Source organism: Syngnathus acus, chromosome 6 (genome assembly GCF_901709675.1).
Source record: "Syngnathus acus chromosome 6, fSynAcu1.2, whole genome shotgun sequence".
In the NCBI taxonomy this organism is placed as follows: Eukaryota; Metazoa; Chordata; class Actinopteri; order Syngnathiformes; family Syngnathidae; genus Syngnathus; species Syngnathus acus.
In genome coordinates this window covers 16,158,486-16,183,093 of record NC_051092.1, presented here as the reverse complement: position 1 = coordinate 16,183,093, position 24,608 = coordinate 16,158,486, and the positions used below count along the sequence as shown (strand labels likewise).

Below are 24,608 nucleotides of genomic sequence, written 5' to 3'. Positions count from 1 at the left end.
AGTCCTGTGGTTGGTTTTGGTTAGAGAGTTATGTCAGTTTGCCGAGTATGTATTTTGAGTTCCTCCAATAAACCCTGGTCCAAGCTGCATTTGGTCGCCCTGCTCCATTTCCACTCCGTTCGTGACAACATCAATTCAGCTCCAGCTTTCTTAATTGCCTCTGATGAGTCGTGTGACGTGACCGATATCGAACAGACAGCTCTGCTATGCAGGTACGTGAACTCTAATGGGCCGCAAGAAGAAATTGATACCACTAAAAGGCCAAACACGGGGGGAGGACATCTGCGAGGCTGTGCTGCAGTGTTTAAATTACAGAGATACACACTGGCCACCTGATTTCAGTCGCTACAGACAGCGCACCAAGTATGAGAGGGTCGCAAAAGTTTGTGACTTTACGACAGAAAGCATTGGATCGAAATTTGCTTGCATTCCATTGCATAATGCACCATGAGGCGCTGTGTGCGTAAACATTCCCACCGGAGTGTATGGAGGTAATGAACCTTGTCATCCATATTGTGAACAAAATAATCGCAAAAGCATTAAACCACCGTCAGTTCTGTGAATTGCTAGATGAAGTTGACAGCGAATACGCCGATCTCCTGCTGCACAACAGAGTCCACTGGCTATCCAGGGGCGACGTTTTGCGTCGCTTTGTTGCTTTGTATTTGTAGCCTACTTAATTATTTTAATAGTAGGCATACAGCTCATGTATTGACAGTCTATGTTGCCTTATAAAAAGCTTTTAGATTCTTGCGGCTCCACACAGGTATGTTTTTTTTTGGGCGGGTCAATATGGCTCTTTGAACATTTTGGGTGGCCGACCCCTGGTCTAGTTGGAACTTTCGTGCCTCGCACACCAGCTCGGGCTCCTTTCCTGCCAGAGAAGTGACATTCCATGTCCCTAGAGCCAGCTTCTGTCAGGGATCAGACCGCCAAGGTCCCCACCTTTGGCTGCCGCCCAGCTCACTCTGCACCTGACCTTTTTGGCCCCTCCCACAGGTGGTGAACCCATGGGAAGGGGGACCCACGTTGCCTTTTTGGGCTGTGCCTGGCCATGGGTGAAGGCTCGGTCACCAGATGCCCACCTTCAAGCCCCACCTTCAGGCCTGGCTCCAGAGGGGGTCCCAAATGACCCACGTCTGGGCAAGGGAAAACTGAGTATTTTTGTTAATCATCATAAGGGACATAAGGTGACTCACAGAGGGTTCAAATAAAAACAAATGTTTCAAAATACACAGGAAGTAAGATGGCGGCGCGTGCACACGCTGCGGCCTCTCTCTGTCCCGAACGGTGTTTTGTTTTGTCGTTTAATGTGGGTTTGTCCGCCAGTTTTGTGTGTTCGTCTCGTCGTACCGGGTTGTGCTTCAAGTGCGGCGGGCTGGTTCTGCTCGACATCGGCGAAAGCGAGTTTTGTGGCGACCTGAACTTTGAAGCGGGGACATTAAAGGCGCTCGGTCTGCGCCGTCCTGGAGCGTCGCCGGACTCGCCTGCTGTTCTTCCCCCGGTTGGGCGTCCGGGCCTGGCTGGCGGCCACCACGGCTCGCCCGGCCGTGCCTTCCATTCTTCTGGCGGACGTTCGATCGCTGGACATCAACATGCCTGCTGAGTTCTGCGGACCGGACAGTGCGTAGCTGCTGTGCGTCTGGAGCGGATGGCGCGCTATCGGGCGGACCGGGCCATTGTACGAGGGGGAACATCGCGTGGAGGTGGACTGTGCGTCTACATCCGTGAAGAAATGGTGCCGAGACTTTGTTGTGGGATGCCAGCACTGCTCGCCACTGGCGAAGTTTGTGATCTCCGGGCTGTTGGGGTCCTGAACTCTCTCCCCGTTGTTTTACTTGTGTGTTAATCGTGTGCTGTGTCTCGTCACCGTGGGATAGGGGGAACGGTATTTCGGTTTCTTTGTGTGTCCTAGCATGAAGGAATTGACAATAAAGCTGATTCTGATTCTGATTCTGAAAATCTAACTCACCATTTGCTTTATTAGAATGACTGAATTTTTGTAAGCTGCACTATCAGACAATATTACTCCAAGCCATTAGGACAACAGTAGCCGCTCGGTTGTGTGGCTGTCTCAAGCCGAGCATGACAGCAGTTCATCACATCAAAGCTTGCAATATGATCATATGTTTCACTTTCAAGAGGTGCTCGTCCATAGTACAGCCTTCTGAGTGAGCAAGAGGAAATGTGCTTAGGTGTCTGGGAGAATACACGCACCGCTAGATTTGACAGGGGATGCCCACCAGTGGTCTTAGGGTCCAAGCAGCGAACAATATCGTTCTTGTAGTTGTAGTTTCTGAATTTTAATTACATCTAGTTTCATTTTGAGTTTTATTTTATGAATTTACTTAGTTTTAATTTGTTTTCAGGGTGGCTTTGTTAGTTAATTTTAAAAAACATAGTTTTAGTGGAAGATTAAAAAAAGACCCCACCATGCTAAGTACTGTTTAGTAACAATTCAACAAAAACATGACTTTGAATTACAAAAAGTGCAATGCAGAGTATTGCTTCTAAAGTTAGACGCTTGCATTAATGCACCCCAATTAAATGAACCTATGATGCATTGTTTGCCAAGTTGCGAACTTCTAGAGTGGGCTTGTGGCTTGAATTCCTGTTGAAAAGAATTAAACGGGGTGTACAGATCTAACACACTTGCAAGTACATTTGAATGCATTAGCAAGTATGATCGGACATATTTTTCGGTGTTCGTCTTGTAAGTTTTTTAATGCACTTCATATGTTAATATGTCAGTCTTTGTCGCCTACGCACCAACAGAGGTCGCAGACGACCGGGCAAAGAATGCCTTCTTTGATCAGCTACATCTGGTTATCCAGCAGATACCCCCACATTACATCATTATTGTGCTAGCAGATTTTAACGCCACAGTCTCCTCCACCTCAAGGGACCCACAGACCAAAAACGTCATTGGCCCAGAATCCCCAGATCCCATCACCAACAACAACGGAGTCCGCCTCCAGCACCTATGCAATGCTGGAGGTCTATCTATCGCGGATACATGGTGCCCCAGGAAGAGTATACACAAATGGACATGGTACAGCAATGATGGCAAAACCCATATGGCCCTAGATCATATACTCATCTCCAGTCGCTGGAAATCCAATGTTACCAACTGCCGTGTGTATCGTGGGGCCCAGCTAGGCAACACAGACCACCGATTACTGGTAGCCCAGCTGAGACTGAAATTAAAGGCCTTCCCATCATCACAGATAACACCTCAACTGAGATCTTCCCATCTTCAAGACCCAACCATCACCTCAGTGTTTACCCGCTCCATCACCAACAGGTATAAGACCCTGGCCAAGAAAGAACTTACCAACTGGGACCGTTTCGTGTCTACAATAAACCAAGCAACCGCTTGTCCATCCGCCGCACCCACCATGCACCTAGGTGTCCCTGGATATCACCAACAACACTAGAAATCATAGAACTGCGCAGAGCTGCACGTCTCAGGGGCGACATGACAGAATATTGCCGCCTGAATAGTATACGGAACACAGCAATACAAGCAGACAGGGAGAAATTCTGGCAAGGGGAAGCAGAATGCCTGGAGTCTGCTGCAGAAAACAATAACTTCACCCAAGTGTATCGGACCCTGAGGCGAGTGAAAACAGGCCCCCAACAGAAGGCAGTCCTGGTAAAGGACACGCAGGGCAACATACTGAACTCCGAGGTCGACTGTATCAGCCGCTGGAAGGAGCATTTCAGCGACCTGTTGCGTCTTCCCCCACCCCTAACGGACCACGCCCTCACCATATCATCCGTAAATGCCAGTGCAAATTACAGTCTCGCAATAGTCTCGCAAGCCCTGGCTACTCTTCAAAACAACAGAGCCCCTGGTATCTGTAACATCACAGCGGAAATGATGAAAGCGGGTGGTGACAACATCATTGACTGGCTCACTCATATCATCAATCATGTCAGGATTACCGAGCACCCCCTAGAAAACTGGACCAGAGGCATCATTCTCCCCTTCTGGAAACATAAGGGCGATAAAATGGTCTGTAACAACTACAGAGGCATTACACTTCTCTATCCCAGGAAAGATCTTCACCCGCATACTTCTCACCCGGCCATTAGAAGCAAAAGACGCCCCCAACAGGCGGGCTTCATGCCAAACCGCTCCGCAACAGACCAAATCTCTGCCCTCCGCCTCATCATTGAGAAGGTACACGAGTTCCGCCAAGACAGACACCTCTATATTGCCTTTCTTGTTCTCAAGGTGGCTTTTGACATTGTGGACCACACCTCCCTCGGGAAGATTCTCACCATCCTCGGAGCACCAAAAAAAATTACCACCCTCTTTCAAAAGCTCTCCAGTGATGCCGAAAGCTGTGTGCGTGTCAATGGTACCAACTCCACCTGGTTCTCAATCAACAGCTGTGTGAGACAGGGATGTGTAGCTGCACCAGACCATTTTAACTGTATCATTGACCATCTGATGGAACGGATATGTGCGCGTATTCCAGGGGTTAAACTAGGCAGTTATAGCCTCACTGATCTGGAATACGCAGACGACACTACACTATTTTGCTCCACCCCTGATCAGTTGAAAGAAGCCTTGGAAATCTACCAAGAGGAAGCCAACAAGCTGGGTCTGAAGATCAGCTGGCCCAAAACAAAACGGATGCACATAGGAGGCCCATCCCCTCCGCCGCTGCATATTAATGGAGAAGTCCATTTTGTAACATCCTTTACCCACCTTGGCTCCATAATCACCAGCATCGGCAAAATGCTACCAGAAATAAATCGGAGACGTGCTCTGGCAGCCACTACCATGAAAACACTCTGGAAACCACTGTGTAGACATCACTCCATATCAAGAGAGGCCAAACTAAGGATATATAACTCCTCAGTCTTGTCCATCCTCCTTTACGGAGCAGAAACCTGGCCTCTCAACAAGACCCAGGCTGCCAGAATCGATGGCTTTGACACCAGAGCACTGCGCACTATAGAGGGGATAAAATAGACAAAGTCCCCAACTCTGTGCTGCGGGAACGCACCCAACAGCCCCCAGCATCCCACCTGGCAGCACAACGTCGGCTGCGCTGGTATGGCCATGTCAAAAGACTCCCCCCTAGACACCCAACTCACGCTATCCTCAATTTCCAACCAAAAATTGCCGGCTGGAAACGACCCCGCGGTGCCCCCCGCACTCGATGGATTGATGCCGTCACCATGGACCTACATCACCTGGGCCTGTCGCTAGCTGAAGCTGAGCCCCCAGCACTGGACCGAACCAACTGGCGAAGACTAACTAAACTGATAGGCTCTATGCATGGCTGTTGCTGAGCAAGAGAACTGATGATGATGATATGTTAATATGATGAGCTACACTCAGATGTCTTAAAAGGGTTAGTGCAATCTAAAATAAATAAATACCGTATTTTTCGGACCAAAAGTCGTTCCGGAATACAAGTCGCATCAGCCATAACATGCACAATAAAGGGAAAAAAAACATATATAAGTTACACCGGAGTATAAGTCGCATTTTGGGGGAAATGTATTTGACAAAATCCGACACCAAGACCAGATATGAACCAGCAACGACAGGCTAAACGATACGGTACGCTAACGTGACATGAACACAAACGAGGAGCTGAGAACGGGCCTGACGCAACATTAACAGTTATTCAAATAACTATAACATAAATAACACGTTTATCAAACCATCTGTGTCACTCCAAATCAATAAATCCATCGATCAAATCCTTCGTCCCTTCTGTAAACAACGCCGCGTTTGCGGCGCGCCGCTGACGTCGGACTCGTTGTTGTCAGTTGCAGTTCAAATTATTCCACAGGCCCATATAAGAATATATACACTATATATCAAATAATAATAATATAAACAACTTTATTGAACCATCCGTGTCACTCTAAATAAATAAATCCATCGGAATCTTCGTCTTCCGTGTCACTTAAAAAAAAAAAACACACACAGCTGTTGACTCCGGAACTACGTGCGCCACTGACGTCAGACAAGATATATCAAATAAATGTAATATAAACAACAATTTTATCGAACCATCCGTGTCATTCAAAATCATTAAATCCATCGGAATCTTCGTCTTTCGTGTCACACAGCTGTTGACTCCGGAACTACGTGTGCCGCTGACGTCAGCCTCGTCGTCAGTTGCGGCTCCCATTATTCCACAGATCTACGTACATATAATAGTCACTCCCCGTATGCCGCAGATTGCGGCTGGGACTCCCCGAATGCCGCCGATTGCGGCTGGGACTCCACGTAAGCCGTCGATTGCGGCTGGGACTCCCCGTATGCCGCCGATTGCAGTGCGGACTCCCCGAATGCAGCCGATTGCACGCGGACTCCCCGAATGCCGCCGATTGTGATTGCGGCTGGGACTCTCCGTATGCCGTCGATTGCGGCTGGGACTCCCCGTATGCTGCTGATTGCGGCGCGGACTCGCCGAATGCCGCCGATTGCGGCGCGGACCTCGCAAATACCGCAGATTTCGGCGCGGACTCCCCGAATGCCGCCGATTGCGGCGCGGACTCCTACATTGCGGTCGATTGCGGCGCCGACTCCCCGGATGCCGGCGATTGCGGTGCGAACTCCCCGAATGCCGCCGATTGCGGCGCGGACTCCCCGAATGCCGACAATTGCGGCGCAGACTCCCCTCCCCGTATGCCGCCAATTGCAGCTGGTACTCCCGGGGAGTACAATATTGTTATATACTATATAAATATATTGTAGTGTTACCAAAGTACCAGGCAAGACGTGGGTTTGGTAACCGGCTCTTTATTTCACAAAACAAGAGCTCAACATGTGTGCTCGAAGCAAGCGCCCTGGATCGCTCTTCCCGTCCCCGTCCCTCCCCCGCTGCCTTCACGGCCTCGCTAGACAATCGGAAACTACTGAAGTCTAACAACATACACGTTGCTACTCTAAATAAACTATATATCAAATAACTAACATAAATAAGTAGTTTATCGAACCATCTGTGTCACTCTAAATCATTCAATCTCCTGACTCCGGAAGTCAGTGAATGGAACTCATTTTCATTGAGGCTCCAATTATTCCAAAGCCATAGTGCGCCCTCATGCGGTTTAAAGTGAAAATAACGTGAAGTGATCAACTGTAGTAGTAAGTAATGTGTTAATGATCAAGTAAAAATTTGTGAATAATTTCACATATAAGTCGCTCCTGAGTATAAGTCGCACCCCCACCCAAACTATGAAAAAACCCGCGACTTATAGTCCAAAAAATACGGTAATATATAAACAATTAAATTAGGTTCAATAAAATAACATGATTTAAAGAAATCTGACCTACCAATGATGACAACCTTTGTAAAATGTAAATTAAATATCTACCATTTTTACTCATTTTAAACTTTTAGTTAAGTATAAGTACCGTATTTTCTGCACCACAAGGCGCTTTGGGTTAAAAGGCGCAGAATCAATTGCGGCAGAGGTCTCCAACCCCTGGGCCACGGACCGGTCCGTGGATCATTAGGTACCGCATTTGGGCCGCACAAGAAAGTATAAATAACGTGCATTATGTCCGTTTTATTTATCTGAGTCTGAACGATCTTTTACTTAGAAAAATGGACCGGATTCTCTCCTACACCTCGTGATGTGAACAAATCATCCGTATGTTATGTTATATGTTATGTTGTTGGCGTGGTTATGAGGACGCTGCGAGTAAAGTTGCATAGGTGTTCACATACAGAATTCCACCATGGAACTAAGGGTTGAAGGGTGTATTGGGACCGTGGTGTGTGTTCTTTCTATTCCTCGTTTTACGAGTATGTTCAGTAAAGTTTTTTTGTGACACACCTGCGTCTCCTTTCCTTCGGCTAGTGACACGGCCTCCCCTGCCATCATGAAAAGGGGAAAAAACAAATTCAATTGTTTTTATTATGAAGTCATTTTCCTTTTAATTCCGGTCGTATCATTTTATTTTGTTGTATTTATCCGCCACGCCTTAAAAGCCGGTGTAGGCAACACATCCACTCGTTCACTTTTGAAGACGTCACGCTATATAATTGGCTGCAAAGACAGTTTAAGATTGTGTTTGGTCTGTTTTGTGGAAATGGGATTGTAGTTCAAATATGAACGATTTTTGAGAATAAAACTTCTAAAAACAATGTTGCCGTAGTAATGCTTTCGGCATTTAATTTAGATATGATTTGTTTTTTCTATAAGTGTTATTAGAAGTTTTTACTGCAAAAAATCGTGACTTCATCCAACACCGGTCCGTGAAAATATTGTCTGACAAAAATCCGGTCAGTGGTGCTAAAAAGGTTTAGGATCGCTGAATTGCGGGATCAATTCTGTACTTAATCCACACATAGGGCGCGCTGCATTATAGGGCGTATGCACGCCATGACTTACGGTAAACAACGAAAAACGAAAACAGGAGCAAGACAGTTCAGTGAGTTCGGTTGTACTTAATTCTATCATTTAACCATGTACTGTACTGTACTGTACTGTACTGTACTGTACTCACAGCAGGGACATGCGGTCAGAGGAGGCAAGGGAGGCCGTGCCTCCTCTGCCATCATGAAAAGGGGAAAAAACAAATTCAATTGTTTTTATTATGAAGTCATTTTCCTTTTAATTTCAGTAGTTTTGTATCATTTTGAACCAAAATCGCTGAATTTTTATCGTCGTTAAAACCGAAGACGAGTCGCTCGGAGGAGCCAACTTCCTGCCTTGCCTCCTCTGAGGATTGCGTAGTCACACGGCTACCTATGCTGACAGGCTATGCAGTTAGACCAGGGGTGGGCAAACTACGGCCCGCGGGCCACATCCGGCCCACGGGACCATTTAATCCGGCCCGCCAACCCTCAACAAATTGTATTATTAAACTTTTTTTGGTCATTTTGCCTGCAATGACTGCGTTTCCCCAGTAGATGGGGAAGCGCTCGCCTGCGCATTTACTACCGGAAGCCGTGTCAGAAAGCACGGTGCACACTCACAAGTGCGTGTACGTACTCAGTAGTACGGACATGGCGCACTCGCGCTCTATTTGTATCAGTCCCGAATTTAGAGCGTGGGCTGTGACGACAGCATTCTTGTAATTCGCGCGCTGAGCTTTCAGATACAGTTTTACGCTAAAGCCACCCACAAACCTTCCCCTGGAATCCTTCTATTAAAATGAGTCGTCCAAGGAAAAGCAAGGTGGACACAGTGCCGAGTGTTTAAAAAAAGAGTGGCCAATTTGGCTCGACGTACGCGACGTGACGTTCAACCACATGAACATCAACATCAACCCGTCACAGATCGAGGTAAACGGACCAACACCTCGGATCTCTCCTAAGAATTGCCACAACAAATTTTACTCCAGACTATGACGCACTAGCAAAAAAGGGAGACCAACAACACTGTTCCCACTGAAAATGAAGGGGAGGCTCTCAAGTTTGTTGTAAAAAATGCATTTTGAATATGATTTGTACACATAGCAGGGATTGAAACTAGCGACCATTCTCATTTTCAAACAATGCAGGATGCTCAAGGACATTGATGCACCACCTGTTTGCGACTAATCTTAACCTGTAAAGTTCTTAAGGCTTACTTTAAGGAAGTGTTTCCCGTTTCCTCCCCTCTGTTACCAGGTGTTTGAGTTAAAACTCTGCTCTGATTTTCAGATACCCCTCACCGTGTTGCCGTTTTGATTACTTTATTTGGATGTATGCTTTCACCGATTCTTCAAGATGATATATTTGGTCAGAATGTTTGCCGTTTGATGTGATCTCATAAGATAAACATCTTTCATTAATCTGACCTGCAGGCACTGAAGTGAAGGAGACTGTTATTCATAATAACAGTGTCGTATTTTATGAGAATCACTGATAGCAGTTTTTTAGTGAATTATTTTTTATTTTTTTAATGCTGTTAATAAATGCATTTGTTTTCAAAAAACTTGTTTGGAATATCCATGCTTTACTACCTACTAAAGGCCAAAATCTTTTATGCAATGACCTTTACAGGTCGCTTATATTACTTCACACAAACACTACGTCCATCTGCTCCTGGTTCGGCCCTCCGGTCCAAATTTAGAACCCAGTTCGGCCCGCGAGTCAAAAAGTTTGCCCACCCCTGAGTTAGACTGAACTCGTCTCTGTCTTTATGTCGCTGTTTCAGTGTTCAAACATTCTGGCTATATTAATTAATATCCGTAGTTAAGCTGGTGTATATAATATGTAGTGTTTTTTGTCATCTGTCTGTAACGTCATGTTTCTTTAGATCAGTGGTTCCCAAAGTGGGCGGTACCGCCCCCCTGGGGGCGGTGGAAGGATCTGGGGGGGCGGTGAGGAAGAAAGGGGCGGTAGGGGGGCGGCAGTCGATTTGTACACAACACGCCGCTCTGGCCCAGTCAGATCCGACAGCATAGACTACAAAAGCAAAAGCTCAGGTTTGTAATTTCAAGCTTGTAATGTTCAGAATTTTATCTTATAATAAAAACCGCATTCTGGCGGTCAACATCATCTTGAGTTCAAGTCAACATGAAATTGGGGACTCGCCAGAACGCGCCGTGTTGTGTTGTGTTGAGCTGGTTAGGGCAGTGGTCCCCAACCACCGGGCCGCGGACCGGTACCGGTCCGTGGGTCACTTGGTACCGGGCCGCCAAGCCGCACAGAATTTTTTTTTTTATCGACGATCAATTAATTCAGGTCAAGACACTCGTCCCGGTCACGTGACATGTTTCCCCAGTCGAGCCCGCAAAGCTAATATGTGGCGACAGGCTAACTAACCAGGCAGTGAAGCATTCAAAACTGCTTCAACACATGGAGACCAAGCATCCTGCAATAAAAGACAAACCTTAAATCACTTCGGGTGTCATTGTCTCCAATTACGTCTAGATGGGACCGGCTCGTTTCTGAGAAACAAACTCAGTGCTCCCACTAATTCAACGTAATGGTAATGATATTATAAATGTATTATTTATTTATATAAATGTATTATTTATTTATATAAATGCCTTGGGGGGGGGGGCGCTAGGAATTCACTGGGGAGCCAAAGGGGGCGCCAGCCTGCAAAAGTTTGGGAACCACTGCTTTAGATGAACAAAATGGCTTTGAAAAGAGACCCGACGGAGGCAACGAAAAAAAGTTCTCCAGCCTTATGGCAGGGGGCGCTAGTGAACCCAGGATGCTTCATGCGCCCACCTGTAGAATAAGTGATCTCCAGTTCAAATTTACAGTGAACAACTGAGGAGCAGTCGTCCATATATTTCGTTTTACGTTTTACTTTTTTTTTTTTTCATTTTTACATTTCGTTTTACAATGGAGGATTACATATCCAAACTCAAATGATTTTCAACTATGGATTTTTGGTCGTAGCAGGAGGTCATCAATAAAGGAAGACCAACTCTGGAGTTAAAAGGTTTGATTCGGACAACGGGATTTCGGAGCATGTCTTTTCAAACACGCAAAAACGCACGATCGAAAACAAGTTTTTGATTCCATGTGCTTTATTGAATGTTTGTACACTACCGTTCAAAAGTTTGGGGTCACAAAATTGTTTGGGTGACCCCAAACCTTTGAACGGTAGTGTATATATTTATTTAGATAATTATTTATAGATTATATATATAATCTTCTGTGTAAAAAATCTTATAATATATATGTATACTTATATTCATAGATTTTTTATAATCTTATACAAATATAAGATATAATTTATAATATTTAATTCATAATATTTTATTATAATAATATTTACACTACCGTTCAAAAGTTTGGGGTCACCCAAACAATTTTGTGACCCCAAACTTTTGAACGGTAGTGTATGTGTGAAGAATGATATGGGATTCTAATTAAAATAGTTCAAATTAAATAATGAATAAGCTACTCTAGAGCAGCGTTCCCCAACCTTTTTTGTGACACGGTTCGGTGTCGGACAAATTTTTAACGGGGGGGGGGGAGTGAACCTCTCCTCATCTTCTGTATAGGAATTAAACAGTTGGGCAAGTTCGCCACTAAACATGACAAGTTCCGTTTTGCCATTGTCTCGTCGTCATCACGTTGCTCTTCAGCAATGATCCCGGCTTTCCAGAAAGCTTGAATTGTGCTTTGTAAGCATGTCTCTTTGTCGATGCTACTTTAGAGGCTATTAATGCTGTTTGGTTTGCACGAGCCGATCTTTATTTGACAATTTCGGCCGAGGTACATACGCTATGTATTACGTAAAGTTCTCTGATTGGTTTACCACCTCTGTCTACATATTTTACGTACAACGTAACAGCCTCAAAACAACATTTACAGATTTATGAAGTTTAGTCCACATAAAAGGCACACCTTATAAAAAGGTGCTTCTTCGTTTTTTGTGAAAATTAAAGTGTGCCATATGGTTTGGAAAATACAGTAAGTGAAATAGCTTTCCTCAGGTGACTTATCTAAGTATGCAAAGCAATAGCTACTGAGACCTGTCGGCAAGGCAGTTGAACATGGCTGTACAGGTCCAGATGATATTCCAGGATCTGGCAGAGTTTGGGAGTGGGCTCTCCCTGAATCAGCCAGGGCCGTGTCAGTAGGCCAGTGAGGAATGGCTTTAGGTCCAGCAGGAGCTGATCCATTAACATGCGACAAGCCCTTCGTACTACTCGATCCAGAGCTGCCAATGGGTTGGGAGGAGCCCGTGAAAACGGTTCTGTTTCGCAGGATGACTGTTGCTGTTGAAGGCTCTCTGTAGATTTTCTGTGTAAAATATTAGAGCAAAACATTTGAGGGATGTAGATTTTCTGTATAAAATATTAGAGAAAAACATTTGAGGGATCACAAGTTTTCCATTAGTCTGCAATAAAACTATTGAGTAAAAGGAATGCACATTATTTTGTTTTGAATTTTGAATCCCTCAAATGTTGAGTAACATTACAAGAGGGAGGACATTTTATCATACTGTTATGAAAAGAGCAAGATAATTATATATTATTAATTATTAATATATTAGTTATATATTTTAAACATTTTTCCACCATTAACGTGAATAAGTCACCTGTTTCACATAGTTAAAAAGAAGAAATATTTTCTTGAGGGGAAATAAAAATAAACAACTGAGTTAATGTGTGCACACATTTTTAAAACTGGGGATGCAGCTACGTTCAGAATTAACCAATCACAAAACTATCATGTCAAATAGGAGTCAATACACAACAGCCATCATTTAAACTGCCTCTGATACTGTGCCAGCTCAGTGGCCTAGTGGTAGAGTGTCCGCCCTGAGACTGGAAGGTTGTGGGTTCAAACCCCGGCCGGGTCATACCAAAGACTATAAAAATGGGACCCATTGCCTCCCTGCTTGGCACTCAGCATTAAGGGTTGGAATTGGGGGGTTAGATCACCAAATGATTCCCGAGCGCGGCACCGCTGCTGCTCACTGCTCCCCTCTCCCCCAGGGGATGGATTAAAATCACATGGGGATGGGTTAAATGCAGAGGACAAATTTCACCACACCCAGATGTGTGTGTGACGATCATTGGGACTTTAACTTTAACTTTAACTGATAAACCTCAAATAAAGTTATTCAATTTTAATAGGCTTTTCCATGCAATTTTGTTTCTCATTTTACAGCAAGAAGCCATGGTCTGCAAAGACTTTCCAAGGGATCAGAGATGTGTCATTGTTCAAAAGGTGTCAACCAGGAGAAGTGTATAAAGGAAATTTCCATGGCATTGAGTACACCCTTGAACTAAGGTTAAGTGGTGGCAGGTAAAATTTCAACCTCTGAAAACTGCATAAAACGATTTACCCTTTCATGGTTGACATAAGAGCAAGAAGCCACTCTGCAGCTAAAGTGCTCTGTCACATACGTCTATTTCCTTTCATCCGTCACCAACATACGTAAATACGATGCGTTTTGAGAGGGTTTATGTAAGATGAATTGTTTATAGGTTGGTATATATTCAATTGAAATATGTAAGGGTTAATTTGACTTACATTTCCCCTGAAGTCCACATATGGATACTGCTTCCGCTGCCTATCTGAAATGAAGGTCCTTTAAACAGCCTGAAGGGTCGGCCCTCCTCGCTAAAAGTAAGAGGCTCCCAATCTTTGCAACAAGCCCACCTCCGGGGGTTGTCTTGCAGTTATTTATCTGAAATAACATTGAATGCGGCCGGCGACGCGCAGGCCTAATTTTTTTTCATCCTTCGTGTTATTACACCCAGCCACAGTACATCTATTAGGCATCTTTGCTGCCTTAACATTTTCAAGTTTTTTTTTTCCCCCCTACCTGACACTGTCGTTTGTGGCAGCCATCCAGCAGTTCTCTCTCTCTTTACTAAAACCTTCTCTTATCTTTGGAGTTATGGCGACTATTGCCTACTCAAGGGATTTTCTATTCGGCCTGAAAGCCTGGTCCCGGGTAGGTGTGGTTCCACACGCCTGTGGTGAGGAAGCCCTATCATGGCTGCAGAGCCATGGCTGAGCTAAAGGCTAAACTAACGGCGAGGCGGCTCACTGAGAAGTGGCATTTTGAGCCTCCTGTGCTCTCTGTAATCCTGGCGAATGTCAACTCGCTGTAAAATAAGACTGATTAGCTGGCTGCGCTGATGACGACTGTGAAGTCCTTCAGAAAGAGCAGTTTGCTGTACTTCTGTGACACGTGGCTAACGGCGAGCGTACCGGATACTAGCATTGAGCTACATCATAGACCTCAAAGCCTGTGGGAAGAGTAAAGGTGGTGGTCTTGCTCTGTATGTGAATGTTAGGTGGTGCCACCCTGAGCATGTGTGCATCAAGACTTTCATCTGCTGCAGAGACAGAACTTTGGCGGTGAGTTATCTGCCCAGGGAGTTCGGACAAGCTATTGCTCTTCTTGTTTACGTTCCTCCGCGTGCCGACACGGGAGTAGCGTGTGATGTCATCCACGCCACGGTTGCTGATCTGCAGACGCAGCACCCTGAGGCACTGCTGCTGATCTCTGGGGACTTAAATCATGTGACTCTACCTGCCTTCACCCAGTATGTGTATTGTTGCACCAGGGGGAACAAGACTATTGACCTACTGTATGCGAATGTTGAGGATGCGTACAGTGCCACCACTCTGCCAGCACTTGGGAGGGGGGGATCACAACTTGGTCCTACTTCGGCTGTGATACAAGACGAAATTGAGGAGACTTCCAAAGACCACTCGCCTTTTCAGGAAGTGCTCACCTGAGGCTGAGCAGTCTCTGAGGGACTGCTTTAGGTCCACTGAGTGGGAAATGTAGCTGGGGCCATGCATTGAGGATTTTGAGGAGGCTGTTGACCATACCACTGAATACAACAACTTCTGCATGGTTGTTGTGGTTCCGGTACGGACGGTGCTCTGCTATGCCAACAAGAAGCCGTGGATTACAACTGGGATCAAGGGCCTCCTAAAAAAAAGAAGTGGGCCTTCAAGGATTGTGATAAGCTCAAGTGAGTACAGAGGGAGTTCAGGGCCCAGCTCAACGTGGCGAGGTCACTCTATAGGAAGAAGCACGAAGGAGGTGTGGGACAGGACGAGGTTGATCCCCGGCTGCGGTCCAAAGCAAGGTGTCACCATTAGTGGCGGTGCGGAGAGGGTGAACCAGCTGAATGACGTTTTTAACAGATTCGACAACACTCGCTTGTCTTTGCCCTTGCTCCTGCCGGACCCTTCTGCTCCCTGATCTGCCCCTGCAGGCCGTTGGGTGATGCCTTTCCACCCAGGCTGACGGCAGCTCAAGTGAGTGGGCAGCTGAGGAGACTCCGCCGTGGGGAGGCTGCGGGTCCAGACGGGGTCTCCTCATCTGCTGAAGGTCTGCGCTCTGGAGCTGGGTGACCCTCTACAGCAGGGGTGGGCAATTCCGGCCCTCGCGGGCCGGTGCCCTGCATATTTTCTATGTCTCCCTGTTGCAACAGACCTGATCCAAATGATCAGGATTGTTACCCAGCTTCTGCAGACCTTGCTAATTATCTGACCATATGAATCAGGTGTGTAGTAACAGGGGGGACATAGAAAACATGCAGGTCACCGGCCCTCGAGGACTGGAATTGCCCACTCCTGCTCTACAGCATATCTTTAACATCAGTCTGGAGAAAGGTGTGGTGCCTCAGCTGTGGAGGACGTCGTGCATCGTCCCAGTCCCAAAGAAACCACGACCTGCGGAGCTAAATGACTTCAGACCAGTCGCCCTGACTTCTCAGGTGATGAAGACTCTGGAGCGTTTGCTGCTTCACCACCTCAGGCCTCAGATTCGGCATGCTCTCGGCCCTCTACAATTTGCGTATCAGGACAAGGTGGGGTGTGGAAGATGCTGTTGCCTATAGGCTGCATCGCTCTCTCTCTCTCTCTCACCTGGACAAGTTAAAAGAAGAGGGATGACTCCTGCCTGGACAAACTAGTGAGGAAGGCGGGTTCTGTTGTGGGCATGGAGCTACCCGATCTGACATCTGTGGCAGAACAGCGGGTGTTGGCTAGGCTGCTGTCCATCATAGACAACCCCGTCCACCCACTGTACAGCACCGTCTCTGGGCGGAGGAGTAGCCTCAGTGACAGGCGTTGACACCGTCTTGTTCCATGGAAAGCCTGAGGGGTTTGTTTCTTCCCCATGCCATCAGACTTTTTAACTCATCGCGGGGGTTAGGGGCACGTTCACGATCATGATACTTGTGTCGCCATTGGGGCAGTATACAAATGCTTTTATTTTGATACCATTTCCGGTAATGTACCTACCATTTCTTGCTTGTTGTCAGTTACTTTCTGCCTGGTTCTGTTGAAAATAGTTTCTACGAACTAATTTCTGACCGTGGGCAATGCTAGAAGCAAAGTCGTAAGTAAATTCATTCTTAAGTTGAATAATTGATAGATTAAAGTAGGTTTGACGTTGGAATAGAAGGTAATAAATAGTTTAAAAAGATCATTTTTATTTACATGTACGTACGTATGTACAAGAATATTTTATGAGACTTTATGTGACATTGAACTTAATGCTGAAAAACAGTCAAACCTTGTTTTGTTACAGTTCTCACTCTACCATGTAATACAGGAATCTTCAGTAAACGACAGTGAAATGTGGACTACAACACAGACTCCTGGTTATTGCATTCGAGTTTAACTTGTTGGATAGCTTCAGTTGCTACACTGCAGTGAGGACAACACAATGCTGTTTATTGTTTATTTATCTTTTTAATCATTAATTATTATTATTATTTATCAATTTATTGAATAGAATCAGAGCTATTCTCATCCTCTCTTCTGTTATCGTTTTTGTCGTGTCCGATGTTTATAATGTCTATATATTTACTGTATTTATTATATTTAACTGCTGGCAACTGAATTTCCCCCAGGAATCAATAAAGTGTCTGTCTAAAATACTGTATTCCAAAACAACAGGATGTTGCCTAATCATTGTATGCAAGCCGGAAAACAAGAGTAACATGCTTTTGCTGCCTTCTCTGATGTAGTCAGTTGATTCAATCAAGCAGACTCCACCTAAAAAGTGGGTGTCAGTCAGTCAACCGCCACTCTGTCTGTTTTTGAGGGGGGGAATTGTAGTGGGCATTTTTTCATACAGACCTACGTATATGTAAGTGCCAATGTTGGGCCCACTTTACTGTGCTGTGTGGCTCAGTAGTGGAATAGTCATCTCTCAACTCTAAGGTTGTGGGATCAATCCTCAACCATGGTGACAGTGTCAAAGTGTCCTTCAGCAAGTAACAAGTTCTCTGTACTGTTGGTTGTCCCCATCAATGATGAGGCAAACGATGGCAGCGTCATTAGAGAATTTTTGTAGGTGACTGGTGAGTGACAGATGGTAAAATTCTGCAGTGTCGAGGGTAAAGAGTAACAAAGCCAGGACCATTCCCCTTTGGGAGTGCTACACGACATGCTCCGACACAGTCCCGGGTCCTCAAATACTATGAGCTGTTGGTGAGGTAATGCACAATCCAGCATGTGACGTGATGTCAACTCCGGAGAGCTCAAACATTTCCCACAGGATGGCTGACCTGATGGTGTTGAAATACTGCTGAGGTCTAAAAAATGTAACCAAACAGCTCCCAGCTGGCTCCAGATTAGATTAGATTAGATTCAAATTTATTGTCAATGTACAGCACAAGTACAGTACAGCGAAAAGAACTTTGACATCCAACCAGAAGTTCAAAAAGCAGTAAAGTGCAGAGTAAAAAGTAATACTGAGCAGTAGGTACAGTGCAATCAGGTAAATATTGATTGATAGAACTTTATTCATCCCACAGCGGGGAAATTCACTTGTCACAGCAGTGCAAGAATAATACGAGTGCAAGAATAAAATAAGTAAATAACAGACAAGGACAAACACAAGTGCTGCTTGTAGAGACGAAACACATTCCTTTTATCAGGTGGCATGCGTGTTGTAAAGTCTGACAGCAAAGGGAATGAAGGACCTGCGGAACCGTTCCTTCCTACACCGAGGGTGCAAAAGTCTGCCGCTAAAGGAGCTGCTCAGGGACCGCACAATCTCATGGAGGGGGTGAAAGGTGTTGTCCATGATGGATTTAAGCTTAATCAACGTCCTCCTCTCACCCGCAACCTCAATGGAGTCCAGGGGACAGCCCAGGACAGAGCTCGCTCTACTGACCATCTTATTCAGTCTCCCCCTGTCCCGGTCAGTACTGCCCCCACCCCAGCAGACCACAGCGTAGAGAATGGCTGAGGCCACCACAGAGTCATAGAAGGTCCGGAGGAGAGCCCTGTACACACCGAAGGACCTCAGTCTCCTCAGCAGGTGGAGGCGACTCTGGCCCTTTTTGTACAGGGCGTGGGTGTGATCAGTCCAGTCCAGTTTGTTGTTAAGGCGAACACCCAGGAATTTGTAGTTCTCCACTACCCCAATGTCCGATCCCTGGATGTTCACCGGAGTGAAGATGGGTGCTGTCCTCCCGAAGCTCACAATCAACTCCTTCGTCTTGCTGGTGTTCAGCTGAAGCTGGTTGAGCTCACACCAGCTGACAAAGTCCTTGATGACCGTCCTATATTCCAGATCGTTCCCCTCCGAGACATATCCAACAATGGCCGTGTCGTCGGAGAACTTCTGGATGTGGCAGTGAGCGGTGTCGTGGGTAAAGTCTGAAGTGAACAGGGTGAAAAGGAAAGGAGAGAGCACCGTACCCTGGGGGACACCTGTGCTGCAGCGCACCACGTCGGACTCACAGCGATGTAACCTCACATACTGCGGCCGGTCGGTGAGGAAGTCCGTTGTCCATGCAGTCAGGCGCTGGTCCACACCCGCCTTCTCCATCTTCACCCTAAGCAGTGACGGCTGGATGGTGTTAAAAGCACTGGAGAAATCGAAGAACATGATCCTCCCAGTGCTCCTGTTGTCCTCCAGGTGAAGCAGTGTTCTGTGCAGTAAATAAATCACTGCATCGTCCACCCCAACACCAGGCCGGTAAGCAAACTGCAGGGGGTCCAGCTGCGCTCCCACTAGTGACCGCAGGTAACCCAGGATGATCCTCTCCATAGTCTTCATCAGGTGGGAAGTCAAGGCAATAGGCCTGAAGTGGTTAGGCTTCTTGGGGCGCGGCACCTTCGGTACAGGGACCACGCAGGAGGTCTTCCACAGTCTTGGGACCTTGTTCAGGATGGTGTTAGAGCCATGCGCAGGAGTGCAGTCGTAGGTGTAGAGGGAATAGAGGAGTGGGCTCAGCATGCAACCCTCTGGGACGCCCGTGCTCAGGGTTAGGGTGGAGGAGGTGAGGCCGTCTAACCTAACAGACTGGGGTCTGTTGGTTAGGAAGTCAAGTATCCAGTTGATGACAGAGGGGTTGTGTTGAGGTCCTTGTTCTCCACAAGGTTGCCAAGTTTGGTGATGAGTTTGGAGGGGATGATGGTGTTGAATGCAGAGCTGAAGTCGATGAACAGCATCCGCACATGGGTGTTGCTCTCGTCCAGGTGGGAGAGGGCTGCATGTAGTGCAGAGGAGAAGGCGTCATCCGTGCTCCTGTTTGCACGGTAGGCAAATTGGTGTTTGTCCAGAGAAGGTGGGAGCCCAGATTTGACGTGACCCAGGAGCAGCCTCTCGAGGCACTTTATGAAGTGGGAGACGAGTGCAACTGTGCGGTAGTCGTTGAGGCTCTTCGCAGAGGAGTGTTTAGGCAATGGCACAATGGAGGTGGTCTTGAAGCACAACGAGACAGTTGCCTGGGCCAGAGACAGGTTGAAGATGTCGGTGAACACCTCCGTCAGCTGCTCAGCACAGTTCCTGAGCACCCGGCCGGGGATGCCATCAGGGCCAGCCGCTTTGCGTGCATTTGTCCTTTTCAGTGCCGCGCACACTTCAGTGGTTGAGAAAGTGAGGGGTTGGTGATCAGCGGGGAGGGCAACCCTGGTGGCCGTCTTCTGATTGTCTCTGTCGATGCGGGCATAGTGATGGTTGAGTTCATCAGGGGAGGGGTTGGTTGGGGTGGGGGGGTTGATGGAGGGTCTGTAGTCTGAGATGGTCCGGATGCCCTGCCACATACGCCGGTGATCGTTGTTGTTGAAATGATCCTCCACCTTTAGCTTGTGGCTGTGCTTGGCCTGTTCTATTGCTTTGTTCAGGGCAGCCCTGGCTGAGCAGTAGGCCTGCTTGTCCCCAGATCTGAAGGCTGTCACGTGCCTTAAGGTGTCGACGGACCTCGCTGTTCATCCACGGCTTCTGATTGGGAAATGTGGTAATCCGTTTGGTGGTGGTGACACTGAATGATGGAGTTAATGTGATCCACCACAGAGGAGGCGTAGGAGTCAATATCAATAACGGAGTCCCTGGTGGCCTGGGTGGCAAACCTCTTCTACTTGGTGTCCTGCAGCCGTTGCCGCATCTCAGCGTCAGCCCCCTCTGGCCAGATCTTAACAGACCTAGCAGAGGGCTTCACACGTTTGATGAGGGGGGTGTATCTGGGCCGGAGGAACAAAGAGAGGTGGTCTGATTGTCCCAGGTGGGGGAGGGAAACGGCCTTGTATGCATCCTTGATGTTAGAGTAAACATGGTCTAATATCTTCTTTCCCCTCGTGGGACATGTGACATGTTGATAGAACTTGGGGAGCACAGTCTTTAGATTGGAGTGATTGAAGTCTCCTGCTACTATAAAGGCTGCCTCTGGATGTAGGTTCTGGTGTTTGCTGATGGTAGCATGTAGCTCCTTCATAGCTTGCTTAGCGTTAGCATCGGATGAGGCAGTGCTCACTGGAGGAGGAAGATGGTGGCTAAATCCACTTTGATGCTGGTCTGGGATGCAAACCACAGGATGTCCATGGACAAGTTCACCAGGAAACGCAGGTGGGCAAGAACCAGCCGCTCCAATGGCCTCCATGAAGTGATTTTAAGGTCACCTGTCTGAGTCAGCTGGGTTCTTTAGGATGTTGAGTCTTTGGAACTGGTGGGATTTATTCCAGAGATCTGGTACCCTTCCCTTTTTCAGGCTCAAGTTGAACAAATAACCGATGATCCCACACAGCTGGTCAGAGCAGGACCTGACCATTCTGGGACTGAAGCCATCCGGTCCTGCTGTCTTCCTGTTTTTTATCCTTCTGAGCTACTTCCTCAGGAGGTTTGTGAGGGACAGAGTGGAGCACAGAGAGGGGAGGGGGTCTGTGTGCCTTGGGATGCAGATGAGAGGCTGGAAGCAGCAGTGTGGGGAGGACCTAGTGGAGATGAATTGAACACTGCTGTTGTAGCTGTTGTAGTGAGAGGCAGAAACATTGCCAAACCTACAGAAGTAGGTGTGAAGTTCATCCGCCCTTATTTAGTTCCCAATTGTTGGGAGTTTGACATATGGTGGCCTGAAATGGGTTTCAGGCCGCTCCAGACTTCCCTGATTCTCCTGTATCTATCCTTTCCCTCCTTGATTTTTCTGCTCAACTCCCTCCTAACAGTCTTTAGTTACTCATTGTTCCTTGACTTAAAGGCCCTCTTCTTCTTCTTTTAAAAAGCCTTAATATCAGGAGTAACCATGGTTTGTTGTTGGAGTACTACTGTACAGTCCTAGAGGGTACAGTATTCTCTACGCAGAGGTTTATAGTCCGTGATGTGGTCTGTCAAACTGTCCAAGTCAACCTTGTGTGAGTGACTTAATACACCCCATATTGTGGAGCCTCTTCAGCCTTGTCAGACCGCCTCTTCACCGTGCGGGACACAGCTGGTTGTCTGTTAACAAAGGGCTTATATACAGGCAGGAGATAAACCAGGCGGGGGAGAGCAAATCAATTGTATGCCTCTTTGATATTAGCATAAAAGAGATCCAGTGTTTCCTTGTCTCTAGTGCTACATGAGACATGTTGAATGCATTTGGACAGAGTGGTTGACAGAGATGATCAAAGTCCCCAGAGATCAGTAAAAGGGCTGAGGGCTCTGAGTTTGCAACCTGCTGATCGTGGAGATGACGTCACAGGTTGTGATTGGTTGATTCTGCAACAGTTAAAGAGAGTGTGCACATGTACAGTCACAATATCGCAGGTCTTCATTATTTACTTTCCCGCCTCAAAAGATTTTTATGTCTCTCACTCTCTTCCTCTCTCTCTCTCTCTCTCTCTCTCTCTCTCTCTCACACATACACACACACGCGCACATGCACGCACACACACGCTCAGACACGCTGACACGCACACACACGCTCAGACACGCACACACATGCACACGCACACACACACACACACACACACACACACACGCACCGTCACTCTGTCAGTCAGTCACTCAGTCACTCACTCACACACAAACACACACACGCACATGCGCGCGCACACGCACACTCAAACACGCACCAACACACACACTCACTCACACACACACACACACACACACACGCACACACACACTCTCACACACACACACACACACACGCACGCACGCACGCACACACGCACGCACTATGCGGTGCCTATAACCTTGCAGCGGCGTTTCAATGACATATCGACAACCTTCCGTCAATATTGACGCCGTTGTCTATTGCCCGGCCCATGTGGATTTTGGTTACATCTCAAGCCAATGAGGAAGCAGGTGCCAGCGGTAGCAGCGATGACCGTCCCAAACATTTTTCAAATTTTTCTCATGTTCCATCAAATTTGAAATTAAACATAGGCATGCTGAGGTGTTCTTACTTGAGAATGATACAATTACTAATGGAGGCAAGTAGATAGTGGAGGTAGAACTTGCTTTTGCTGTTAATTGGATCGCTGCAACGCTCTTTCCCAAATCTCACCAGAGCTTCTCGAAATCTACAAAAGAATTTGAAGATTTGAATAAACATATCATGGAAAATCAACATTTTTTGCTTCTAAAATACTTTTCTTGTGTATTTGGAGTCTCCAGGAGTGTAGAAAAGTGTAATATATTCCTTCAGTTGCTGCAGATACTTTTATGATCTGTTTGCTTTTGCTGTTAATTGGATCGCTCCAACGCTCTTTCTCAAATTCCACCAGAGCTTCTCGAAATCTACAAAAGAATTTGAAGATTTGAAGAAACATATACAGTGTGTGACGATCATTGGGACTTTAACTTTTAATCCCTCGTTTATCGTGGATAATTGGTTCCAAAAACCACGCGCGATAAGTGAAATTCGCGAAGTACGGTCACCAACAAGAAGTATTGGGCAGGCTAACGAGTTAGCGGAAAGATGCTAATTCGCGATCATGCTAACACGCGAAAAAGGACTTCTAAAGGAATGTAAAAGAACATTTGGAACAATACTACATTGTCCTAAAGGTTAGTGTTGGATTTATGTTCTCCTGAGTGAATGTGTTGGTTTATCTTTTGTTGTGGAAAGATGTTCTTTTTAATTGTCGTTTTATTTTGGAGGTGATTTTGTTTTGGTGTTCATGAATGACTTCACTTCCTGTTCTGGGTTGTGAGTTAGCGCGAACCGCATACAAAACTTGATGCGTGTATATTTTTGCCCTCCTGTGTTGCGGACAATAAAATAAACGGGAAAAGAAATCAACCAACCAAGTGTGTGCATTATTAAGAGAACATGGCCGAAGAAGAAGAAAACTCTTCGAACTCAACAGGTTATGGGCCCAGGCGTGACACAACAGGAGGAAGATGGCAGAGGTTAGTGTTCAACGGAGACGAAAACGGTTACGAACTCTGGGAGACAAAGTTTCTCGGCCGCATGCGGATCATTGGCCTAAAGGACACTATATTATCAGACAATAATCCAGATGCAGAGAAGAATGCTGAATGCTACGCTGAACTGATTCAGTTTCTTGATGATAAAAGCCTTTCACTGGTAATGAGAGATGCAACTGACGACGGAAGAAAAGCTTTAAAAATACTCCGTGACCACTACGATAGTAAAGGCAAACCTAGAATCATCGCACTGTACACAGAGCTGACGTCTTTACAGAAGAAACCTGATGAGACAGTGATAGATTATATTATCTGAGCTGAAAAAGCAGTGACCTCCCTAAGAAATGCAAAAGAAGTCATCAGTGATGGGCTTATTATCGCTATGATTTTAAAGGGGCTTCCTGAAGCTTACAAGCCATTTGCTATTCACACAACTCAAAGCAGTGAAGATTTAACATTCACACAGTTCAAAAGCAACCTACGAAGTTATGAGGAAACCGAGAAATTCTACAACAAAGTAAAAACAGATAATGTGATGAAGGTTGATTTAACCTCAATCATCTGTCATGGATGTGGAAACCGAGGACATTTTG

The 24,608-nt window shown here is 46.4% G+C and overlaps 2 protein-coding genes and 1 long non-coding RNA gene across 7 annotated transcripts in view; 1 reads left to right on the top strand and 2 right to left on the bottom strand.

Moving 5' to 3' along the window:
- Window positions 1–24,608, bottom strand: part of adat1 (adenosine deaminase tRNA specific 1) — a 525,603-nt gene that overhangs the window by 190,453 nt on the left and 310,542 nt on the right. The window lies entirely within an intron of this gene.
- The window catches only part of exoc3l1 (exocyst complex component 3-like 1), a 490,744-nt gene that overhangs the window by 376,980 nt on the left and 89,156 nt on the right, over window positions 1–24,608 (bottom strand). For all 5 annotated transcript variants that reach the window (XR_005098156.1, XM_037253561.1, XM_037253562.1 and 2 more), the window contains 2 exons: window positions 23,049–23,165; window positions 12,413–12,683 (listed from right to left, as the gene is read on the bottom strand). Coding sequence is in view for 4 of the 5 variants with exons in the window: in XM_037253561.1 (XP_037109456.1) it covers window positions 12,413–12,683; window positions 23,049–23,165 (388 nt within the window). In the remaining variant the exon portion in view is untranslated. The remainder of the gene's footprint in view (window positions 1–12,412; window positions 12,684–23,048; window positions 23,166–24,608) is intronic.
- LOC119124131 lies at window positions 471–19,872 on the top strand. Its single transcript, XR_005098197.1, has 3 exons — window positions 471–481; window positions 13,781–13,786; window positions 19,792–19,872. It is a non-coding gene; the product is annotated as an uncharacterized LOC119124131 (long non-coding RNA).